At 58.3% G+C, this 10,418-nt stretch overlaps 2 protein-coding genes across 2 annotated transcripts; one reads left to right on the top strand and one right to left on the bottom strand.

Annotated features, from left to right (window-relative positions):
- Nucleotides 1-51: 51 nt before the first annotated feature.
- Nucleotides 52-2,784, bottom strand: DPH2 (diphthamide biosynthesis 2). Its single transcript, XM_042891167.1, has 6 exons — nt 2,617-2,784; nt 2,434-2,546; nt 2,127-2,347; nt 1,356-1,994; nt 1,043-1,228; nt 52-946 (listed from the first exon to the last, which is right to left on the bottom strand). Exons 1-6 carry the CDS (start codon nt 2,758-2,760, stop codon nt 816-818), a joined length of 1,434 nt encoding a protein of 477 aa, XP_042747101.1. The 5' UTR covers nt 2,761-2,784; the 3' UTR covers nt 52-815.
- A 279-nt stretch (nt 2,785-3,063) lies between these two features.
- ATP6V0B (ATPase H+ transporting V0 subunit b) lies at nt 3,064-7,798 on the top strand. The gene is made up of 8 exons (XM_042891162.1): nt 3,064-3,185; nt 4,550-4,598; nt 4,966-5,049; nt 5,423-5,500; nt 6,068-6,137; nt 6,450-6,501; nt 6,951-7,141; nt 7,489-7,798. Exons 1-8 carry the CDS (start codon nt 3,119-3,121, stop codon nt 7,513-7,515), a joined length of 618 nt encoding a protein of 205 aa, XP_042747096.1. The 5' UTR covers nt 3,064-3,118; the 3' UTR covers nt 7,516-7,798.
- Nucleotides 7,799-10,418: the final 2,620 nt, after the last annotated feature.

Below are 10,418 nucleotides of genomic sequence, written 5' to 3'. Positions count from 1 at the left end.
TTACCTGCACTTGGGGAAGAGCCAAACTGAGGGTGTGGGGTGGTTACATTAAGGTTGATATGCCTCACAGGCTCCTGTTCCCTTCTGGCTGGAGCAGGGATGGCAAAACTGGGAGTCTCTACTGTGTGCCATGCTCTGCTGTCCAGCATGGAGCAGCTCTGGGTTATGCTCCTGCAAGGGGAACTGCATTCCCTCCACACATTTAGGGGCCTTCTGGCAGCACAGAGGATGTGCGTGACCTTTTTGCCTCTGCTCATTTTAGTTTCCTGTTCTCTTAGACTGGCTAGCGTGCAAGGCTGCAATCCCAAGGTGAGCTTTGTGATATGTTTTTGCTCTGGGATTCCAGCTATCACCTCCGCACATCCCCTTCAACCTACACTTTATTCCAGAAGACAATTCGCTCACAACTCCTTCTCAGTTCAGCTTTAGTTAAAACCAGTAACCTATACAAGTCCCCAGTACCAGTGTTACCAGCTCCCATGAAGCTGTGACCTCTCCTGCTAGGGACAAAGCTTACTGCCCAGGCAATGTGCAGAACCTTTGTCAGCCAGAGTTGGACCAAGCTTCTTGTCCTTCCTGACCCTGTTTCTTGCCCTGGCTGCAAGCAGAGGGGTGCAGTGGGCATTCCCAAAAACCCATGTACCTCCTGTTTCCCCCTGCAGTCCATATTCAGCACAGGGCCAGACAGCAGCAGCTCCTCATCCTACTTGGAGCCAGCTATGGACCGTTGTGAGACGTTTTCAGGTCTAACATAAACAGCATGCAGGCTCCTACACATCCTCTGCTCCTGGCTGAGAGCCAATGTTGCTGCCACATCACGACTGTTCACGGCCCTCATCCTCATAGGCAATGGCAATCCCTCGCCGGCCCTGCACAGCCTTGGAGATGGTTGTCTTCCCCAGCTGCTGCTCCAGGCCCCGCCAGCTGCGGGACTCCAGGAAGGTGGCTGGGAGGAGACAAAAAGAGGGAGCTGTTTCTGGGGAGCAGGGAGGTGGCACTGCTCCTGTGCAAGTACTCACCCCCACCACAAAACCAAACAAACCTGCAGGGCTGATCTCTGCCAGGGCCCGCGTCTGGTCCCTGCAGGCCAGAGTGGTGCTGGGGGGTGGCTGAGGAGCCAGGGAGTCACAGAGGTAGGCAGCACGCATCTCCCCTGTGATTAGTGAGACATCAGGAATGGCCTCTGCTGCAGGCACTGCCGGTGGGAGCTCAGTGTAGGCACAGGCACCTGCCAGGAAAAGACAATGTCAGACTGCTGCTTGCGTCTCTCCTTCCCCAATGCCAAGTCAAGGCAACCTCCTGGCAGAGGGAGACACTTTCCAGAAGGGTATTGGCAGCTGATTTTCAGCTGTTACCTGGCAGCAGGTCTCGGAAGTCAGTGAGGTAGTTCCCTGTCCATTCCCGGGCTGGGTTACAGGCAAGCTCCAGCTCATAGGGGGTCACTATAGGCCGGTAGTAGTCACTGGAGTCCAGCAGGGAGTTCTGAGCACAGGCCACCAGCACAAAGATGTCCACCTCCAGGAAGTTAGCCAGCTTAGCAGGGTTGGGCTTCCCCACACAGAGCGTGTAGCTGCGCTTACCAGCCCTGCGCACAAGCTGGCGGAGGTGCTGCAGCACATCCAGGTAGCCTGCCACACCCAGGGTGCCCACCAAGATGCCCACCACACGGGCATCCCGCGCCCGCTCCACCAGGTAGAGGCGCCGCATCAGCGCCCGGTTGACATTGAGGGTCTCGCGGCGGCCATGCCCGGTGGCAGGGTCAAAGGAGCTGAAGGGGCAGCGGTTCCACGTCAACATAAAGCTGGTGAGGGCTAGGCCCTCGGCTCCCACATAGAACATGGAACAGTCTTGTAGCTCTTCTGCTGCCTCCATATGGAATCGGCGGCCAAACTGCCTCACTTCCCCAGGCAGTGTGGGGCTGGGGGGGTCCCCATACACGACCTGAGAGAAGATGATGTTGGGGTACTCATGGCACAGCTGCTTTTGCAACTCACCTAATGAGAGAGAAAAGTAAGAATGGAACGTAAGCACCAGTTTGTCAGCAGGACTGGAGGTGAGGAGAGGGCAGAAATGATGGTACCTGGGAGCACCCTCAGAACTTTCCCTTCCTCCCACACAGCACTCACCCATAGCGTGGGCATACACCACATCGCTCAGCACCACCACACGGCTGTGCCGATCAGGATAGAGATCCCGGAAGACTTCAGCGCAGCGCCCAACATCCAAGGGCTGCCGCCCGAAGACGTGCAGCACTGGCAGCTTTCTGCAGGGACTGAGGCAGGCAGGGCCATAGTGCACCACGGCCTCGGCGCTCGCGTGCTCGGCGGCCACTTCGTCCACGCAGCAGCTGCGGGGAGACCCAGAGGCGTCGGTGGGAGACACTGAGTGCCCACCGAAGGGCGCTATGCGGGATCTCCTCCCCGTGACACCCACCTGCCATACGTGGTGTCTCCCAGCACGTACATCTCGGCTCCCGTCGCCTCCTCCATCCGGGCCGCCACGGCCGCCGCATCCGCCAGCAGTGCATCGGGGAACTGCAGGGCGACCTGAGGGGAGAACAGGGTGAGAAGACGAGGAGAGGAGGCTCTCAGTCCCCGCCCCGCCGCCTCCACACACCTTATGGAAGCCGCCGTCCCGCACGAAGGCGGCGGCGCGGTCCACCTCGTAAAATTCATCTTTGTCTCCCATCGGGGACGCTGCCGCCGGGTCCAGCGTCCGCCGCAGCACGGCCTCCCCATCGGAGCTGAAGGCCGCCGCCATATTGCGGGATGCCTACTCCCGCTCCCAACGTGCGGCGCGTAGCCGGCCAATAGGAAGCCGGCACCGCCCCTTTCAGTTTCCGGAAATCCCGCCCCCGACGGAGAGCAGCCAACCGCTCTTCGCGATGGGACGAAAGGAGGAAAGGGCAGTCAATGGGAAGAGGCGTCCGTCGCGGTGCCTTCTGGTCTCTGTAGTTCCTTTCAAGCTGTCAGTGTGAGCAGCCAATCAGCGCGCGCGGAAGCATCACGTGCTTTCCGCCGAGGCGCTGCGGTTCCGCTCCCGTGTGCGGCGCGGGTCAGGTGACGCGCTCGGTCCTGGCCGGTGCCGCTCGGTTTCGCTCCGCGCTGCCGCCGCCGCCATGACGGGGCTCGCGCTGCTGTACTCCGGGCTGGGCCTGGCCTTCTGGACAACGCTGCTGGGCATCGGTGAGCTGGCGGTCTCGGTGGCCGCGGGGTGCTGGGGATGGAGGCTGTGCACCCTGTGCACGGGAAGCCCCGGGGAACGAGAGCGCCCTGTGCTGTGCGCGGCCCGGAGCCGCGCATTGTGTCAGGGCTTTTCGGAGGGAGGCCGAGCAGGGAACTGCGGGTGTTGCGACCTCGCGGTGCCGCAGCCTGCGGAGCCCGGGGCCGCCGAAGGGCTCCCTGTCCCCATTGCAAGGCCTTTATTAGGGAACGACCGTGCTGCACTGCTGCTGTTTGCTGCAAGGCTGCGGAGCCGGCAGCCAGAGCTCGCAGGAAAGTCTCCTTCACCAGTGTATGAGAGCCCAAGGCCGTGCGTGCTGCTGGGGAACTGGAGGGTGCCCATTGGATCCACCCTGAGCTGGCTGCAGCTCCTCTCTGCCACCCCGGACACGGGGCAGCTGGGGCTGACTGTGTTTGGTTCCTGCACTGTGAGCTGAGCAGTGAACCCACAACACAAACAAGTGCCCTGGCAGCACTGAGGACCTGAAGGCTGCAGGCACGCAGCAGGGTGCGGCCTTGCTCCTTGGCTATGGCACTGTTCCTCATTTCTGCGTGTTCCTGGGTGGGAGCAGTGAGCAGCATGTTACCACTTCCCATTTTGGGTCGGTGTGACCTCCTGGTGTGTTAACCAGCTATCTGACATGGTGCAGCAGTGCCCTGCTGCCTGCGCTTATCCCTTCCATAGGGCCAAGTCACAGCCTCTTTTCTAGCTGAGTGCTGCGTAAAGAGAAAATCTCTCTTCTAGCATGCAGCTGCATTTCCCACTTGGGTTTAAAGCATGCCAGGTTCGATGCGAGTGCCTTGGTGTGCGGTCAGGGCTGCCAGTTGCAGCTACCCACCATGGTTCGCTGCAGGAGAGGGTCCTGTGTTGGATGGAGCCTGTGGGTCAGTGTGCAAACTTCCCTGGAAGTAGCTGGCCCTGGAGGAAACTGTGAGCAGAGCATATGTTTCCATCATCCCAGCTGTGGAAAAATGGGAGTGGAGAGGCAGCCACAGCTTCTGTGACTGATGGAGCAGCATGTGATGATGGGTCAGGGCACAGCCCCATTCCTTGTCCATGCTGTGAGACAGAGCAGAGCTCTCAGTGCACTGCTGTGGTTCCTGGCAGGGCTGAGCCCTTGGGTGATGCAAGTGAAACATGCTGGGGTGCAGGGCCACTTGAGAAGGACACCACAGGTCCAAAGCATTCCCTCAGAAGTCCCCTTGTGTGCCATGCTCTTCACCTCTGCCTGGGCTATGTGAACTGCAGGGCTCCAGTGCATGGGAAGACAATGGCAACGTCAGGCTGGTGCCTGCCTGCAGGCTCTCATGTCACTCTTGCTTTCCAGGAATCTGCTACACAATATTTGACCTGGGCTTCCGCTTCGATGTGGCCTGGTGAGTTGCCTGAAAATACTGGTATCCTCCCTGCCAAGTGCAGGATAGATGCAGCCTGCATACATGGCTGGCTCCATGTGTGGTCCTGGTGCAGCCATTTCTGCCCTGCCGCCGTTATGCCTGCCCAATTTCTCCTAGCCCTGATTTCCCCATCGTGGTGAGGGTTTGGGAGGAAAGTCTCAGCCCATTTGGGTGACAGCCCCGGGTCACTGGCTGGCAGAGAGAGGCTTTCAGTGAGAAGGTCTGACAGTGACCAACCCCTCCTGGGCTGCATGGTGAGCACAATGGGCTGCCTGGTACCTGTTGTGGGGCAGTGTGATACGGGATTCTGCCTGTGTGTTAATACAGAGTGCTTCTTCCTGCTTAGGTTCCTGACGGAGACCTCACCTTACATGTGGTCCAACCTGGGCATTGGCCTGGCCATTTCCTTGTCCGTGGTGGGTGCTGCATGGTGAGTGGAACTGGCTCTTCATCAGGCTCTTGTGCTTTGCTGCGGCAGAGCAGGGGAAGCACAGTGTGTGTGCAGGGACTGTATGCGTTGCTAAAGCAGGCCTGGGCTACTGGGCTCCAGGGAGGTCTGAACAGACCACTTTGCAGGATACAAAGAGTTAGGGACATGCCGTTCTTACTAAAGGCTATGCCCATGAGCCCAGCTGTTCTGCTGGCGTAGGTGGCAGTGGCTGGGACTCCTGGGGCCCTAAGGGAGAGCGGGCTGAGCCAGCAGTGTCTCACAGCTGCATGCCCAATTCTTTGCTTAGCCAGAAGATCCTACTGAGCACTTCAGTAATACCAGATCCTCCACCAACCACCCTTCTCTGTCACAGGGGGATTTACATCACAGGCTCCAGCATCATCGGTGGTGGAGTCAAAGCCCCTCGGATCAAAACCAAGAACCTAGTCAGGTAAGTGCAGATCTGGAGTTGATGCTGTGCCTGGGCAGGCTGGTGTGGAGGCTGCTATTCTGTCTCTCACTGGGTGCTGCTGGCAGGCTGTTCCTTGCTGCTGCTGCTGTTTGCTTTCAAAACAAAGAGCTCTGAAGGAGCCAGAGTACTGCTTGGAAGGGTCACAAGTGGTATGATATCATGCAGTGAATGAGTCCAGTGTGTTCAAAACAAACACCCTGAAATTACACATCCTGCCCTAGGCAAGGGCTTCCCAGGGCAGGCCTTACACAGCCCTTTCCAGAAGGGGCTGGCATATGGGAGGGCTCCCTGGATTTGCTTCCCACAGGGCTCTCACGGGTTTTTAGGTGACACAGGATAACCAGCCTTCATTGTGCTTAGCAGCTCTCCTTTGAGAGGAAAAGTGGTGATGGGTGTGCTGGGCTGCTCTTCTGCCCCTGGCAGCAGTGGAGCAGGCATAGATGGGGCTGTGGAGGGATCTGGCTGCTGGTTGGCTGGGCATGGATTGTTATGGGCTGCTCCATGCACAACCCAGGACACTGGTCAGATATTGCCTTTCTTCTACAGCATCATTTTCTGCGAGGCTGTGGCCATCTATGGGATCATCATGGCAATCGTCATCAGTAACATGGCTGAGGTAGGAGGACTTGGGCTGCCTGCACTGGCCTCAAGGCCTTGGTTGGACGGGCAGCTGTGCATGGGCTTGCAGTGTGGGAACGTTGGATGCTATTGTAGCTCTGGAAGCACCTTCGCTAGGGGTCTGTGGTGTGGCGACTCCTGTTCAGACTGAAGAGTTTTATTGGGGGGGCATACAGCAGGGGTTGTGTAGCCACCTGAGAACATGAAGCTGGGGATGAGCTGTGGCCACAAAGCCTTGAGCTGAATCGGGAACAAGTGCCTCCTGGGCACCCAGGACTTGCTGCTAACCCAGGCCATGTGCTTTTCTCAGCCTTTCTCTGGAGTCACCCCAGAGACGATTGGAGCCAAGAACTACCATGCAGGTAAGGACTGCTCAGTCCCTGGTAATGCTGCTGTGAATGCCACCTCCCTCCAATCATAACTTGTTTTGCTCCCTCTGCCCCTGGGAGCAAGATTGCAGGACCCAGCTTACCTGGCGGGTGGCCAGTGCTGTCAGGCTCCATGCAAGCTGAGCCCCTCAGCTGTGTCTGAATGATGTGTCAGTGTCCTTCCTGTAGCTTTGGATGGCAAACACAACTCCTCTGTGAAAAAGTGGCTTTAGTTACTTTCTCAGAGCAGCAGCCAGCACTACCCTAGTTGTTGTCATCCCCTGCTCTGGTGCAGTGGGAGCCTGGATGCACTGTGCTCCCAAAAGGAAGAAGTGCTGATGATCAGCAGTGTTGTTTTTTTCCATTGTCTCTGTACAGAGATGCCACACTGCTGCAGGTGGAAAGGGATTACTCCCTGATCTTGCAGTGTTCCTCTTTCACAGGTTTCTCCATGTTTGGGGCTGGCCTGACTGTGGGGTTTTCCAATCTCTTCTGCGGAGTGTGTGTGGGTATCGTGGGCAGCGGGGCTGCCCTGGCTGATGCCCAGAATGCCAGCCTCTTTGTCAAGATCCTGATCGTGGAGATCTTTGGCAGTGCCATAGGGCTGTTCGGGGTCATCGTTGCTATCCTGCAGGTACCTGCCTCTTGGGGTCATTAGGCATATGTGAGCACAAGGCACCTGCCATGCCGAGTGCTCTCTAGTTCCAGGTAGACACACCTGAGCCCCAGCACAGTCTTGTGCATGGTGAGGTTTGGGGTTGTACAACCATCTCCACAAGGTGCTATGCCTTTAAGGCTCTTCTAAGCAACATTAAGGATGTCAGCTTGGGTGCACCCTGTACCATGCTCACCTCTTATTGGTGCAGCTGCCTGCAGCTTTTGGACTGTCCCGGGGTGCTTGGGGATTGCTAGACTGAGAGGGATTGGGGTGCTGGGCTGGAGTATGTGGGGCCTGGCCTAACCTCTCTTCTTTCTTCCTAGACATCTAAAGTAAAAATGGGCAATTGAGCCCTGTCCCACCCAGCCTGTTCCAGCTCGCCCCAAGAGGTGCTGTATATACTTATTTAACGTTTCTATCCTTGGTTGGGGCGGAAGCTGCCCAGGAGCGGGAGCCTGGCTATGGAGCCCCATCCCGCTGATTGGCCCCTCAGAAGAAACAAGTATCCTGTGTGAATTCTGCCCCAGCAGCCTGGCCCAGCAGGGCCGTGCTGCTGCGTGTTCCCGGTGTGCGTAGAATCGATCACCAGTGCAATTCTGTGTCCGTGAAATAAATATGGTTCTTGTCCAAGGATGCAGCTCTTCCTGTGCCCTGTGTGTGCTGGGGAGGCTGGGGCTGAATTGATGCTTGGAGGTCCCCTAACTGGGAAAGCTGCTGCTCTGCTCCAGGTGGCCTTTTCCCTGTGTGAGGTGGTGCCATACATCCCCAGCTATGCTGCCCACTCAGCCTGCAAGAGGCCTCCCTTGCTGTGTTGTGGGAACACAGAGCTCTACTGCAAGCAGGAGGCTGCTGGAGCAGGCTGTTCCACACTGGCTCTGCCAGGCTTCTACCAGTGCTGGCACTGCCCCATGCAGGGCTTGGTGGAGGCACAGGCACAAGCTGGTTTGGGCCCTTGAGCTCCCATCCAAGCGCAGTTTAGCACAGAGAGGGAACATCTCACTGTTTCTGCCTGCAGTGCCTGTAATACCACTGTGCAGGTGGGGAGCACCAGAAGGGCAGAGGCTAAAAAAAAGTCTTCTAGCCTTGTCTGGGTGCCAGGGGGCTGTAGTGGAGGTCTCGGGGTGAGGCAGGCTATGCTGGCTTTGCTCCCTTCTTCCTGCCTGCAGACTCAGCATAGGGAAGCCAGCTGTGGACAGCTGGGCCTGCAGCTCTTCTGTTTGGGGGAAGGGAAGAACAAGATCTTCCTGCCTCCACTCTGCAGAGAGCTGATGTTTTTGCAGTCTCACATCTGATGCAAAGCCCTCAGCCTGCTGTGCTGTGAGTGCACTTTGGTAGGGGGAGCATCCGTCCTCAGTGCTTAGTGTTGCTCTGTGGTGCATGCCTGGAGCTACTTGCCTCCCTTCCCACCTGGATGCAACAAGCTGGGGCAGCAGTGGGGCTGCTGGAGCCAAGAAGTGTTCATGCTTAATGATTGTTTCTGCCCTTGGACTAGCTGCCTCTGTGCAGCCTCTCCAAGGCCTGCTTCTCTACTGGCTCTGCTCCACTCTGTCCTATGTGCTGTGGGACCTTGAGCTCACCTGGGATCTCTGTGCTGTGGGCAGATGGTGGGGCTGGTCCTGCTGTGGCCTGGCTCAGCATCCAGCACATGCTGTTGCCTGCTGTGCAAGCTGTCTTTGCTGTGATACACTCTAGCCTGATTACAATGCGGCACAGAGAGGCTGCTCTTTGGCTTAACTGTGTACCACTTCGGGGGCAGGAAGACTGTGGGGGCAAACCTAAGTACTGTATTCTCTCTAAGCCCTACCCACTTCACTGTAGGGGTGCTTGTGCTGTGGTGAAGCCCAGTGCTTGCAGAGAAGGGAGAACCTCTTTGTGCTCTGTGCTCACTCCTCATTGCAGAGAGTGTGCTCCCACCAGCTATAGTAGACACGCTTTGGGGCTGGGGGCTGCAAGCAGGAGCTCTGTCTCCCACGTAATAGCAGGGACATAAACTGGACCAGCCAGAAGGATGTCAGATCTGTGCAGCATTTTACTCTTTCTGCTTGAGGGTTGTATCTTTATGCCTTGGCATTGCTGCTGCTGAGGGAAGGGACATGCAGAGTGCCTTGGAGCTGTGCAGCTGTCCTATCAGAGCAGGCCAAGGGCTTCAGGAGAGTAGGCAGCCTGAACTGGGAGGAGAGGAGCAGCTCTGCAGGTGAATCACCTTCCTTGCTCCTACGTGACTCATCCACTTGATCTCTCAGTGACGCCTGGCTTTATCTTGGTTTGATAGAAGTCAGCTATCAGGACTCTCCCAGCTGAGATGCTCTTCTGCCCTCTTAGACAAGCACATGTGCAACGTGGTGTTGGCAGGGCACCACAGTGCAGGCTTGCAAGGTCCCCGAGGACTGACATGGCAATGGTAGGGGCAAAGTGAGCATGCCTTGTGCTCTGCTATTCTAGCTGCTCCACTTTATACTTGTGCTGGACACCTGCTGATCAAGCATGGAGTAGAAGCTTAAGAGGGACTCCACCTTGCCTCACATAAGAGCCGCATCAATTGGGTGACTTGCAGGAAGAATGCCACTTGCTAAGGAGCCACAGGAAAGGTGGAGGTGGGAGCAGGACAGCTGTGCCCTGGCTGCAGTGGGCTGCTGGGCACGCAGGGCAAGAGCTGTTGGCTGCTGCTCCGATCGCTGTCGTTTCCTTCAAGAGAGAAGGGCCTCACTTGAGCAAGCAACCACGCACAGAGCAATGGTAAGGAAAGGGACTGAAATACTGAAATATAAGTGACTTGGGTGGCTGCGAGGACGGAGAGGCTCCAACCCCATGGAACAGCCGGCGGAGTGCTGAGCGCTCAGGGGGCGCATCCCGAGGGCCTTTAGCAGCACCGCTGCGATGCGCGGCGCTGGGGAACAGCCCCACGGCGGGGGGCGCGGGGCCTCAGGAGGCTGCTAAAACCCACCGAGGCCGGGCAGAACCGAGGTCGGAAGTAACGGCGTTGCCCCGAGCCCCCTCGCGGCTCCTTCTGCACGGCCCGGCGCTGAGGGGCGCCGCTGGATCTCGTCGGCCTACGAAGCCCCTCCCGCGGCCGCCTCGCCCGGAGCGGCAGCGCAGGCCCAGCCCGGCCCGGCGGAGAAGGGAGGGGAGGAGCGGGGCGGGGCGACCCCGCCCGGTGCGGCGGCGGTGGGCGGAGCCGGCGTGCGGGGCGCGGCCCGTCTCCCTGCGGCTCTCGGCGGTGCGGCGGCGGCGGCCCGGCCGGCAGGGCCCCCGC

The sequence above is a fragment of the Lagopus leucura genome, unplaced genomic scaffold, assembly GCF_019238085.1.
Source record: "Lagopus leucura isolate 7727_CA_CO unplaced genomic scaffold, USGS_WTPT01 90-14_obj-0_obj, whole genome shotgun sequence".
NCBI classification, from domain to species: Eukaryota; Metazoa; Chordata; class Aves; order Galliformes; family Phasianidae; genus Lagopus; species Lagopus leucura.
The sequence above is the reverse complement of the archived record's forward strand: the minus strand, read 5'-3'. Positions and strand labels throughout refer to the sequence as shown.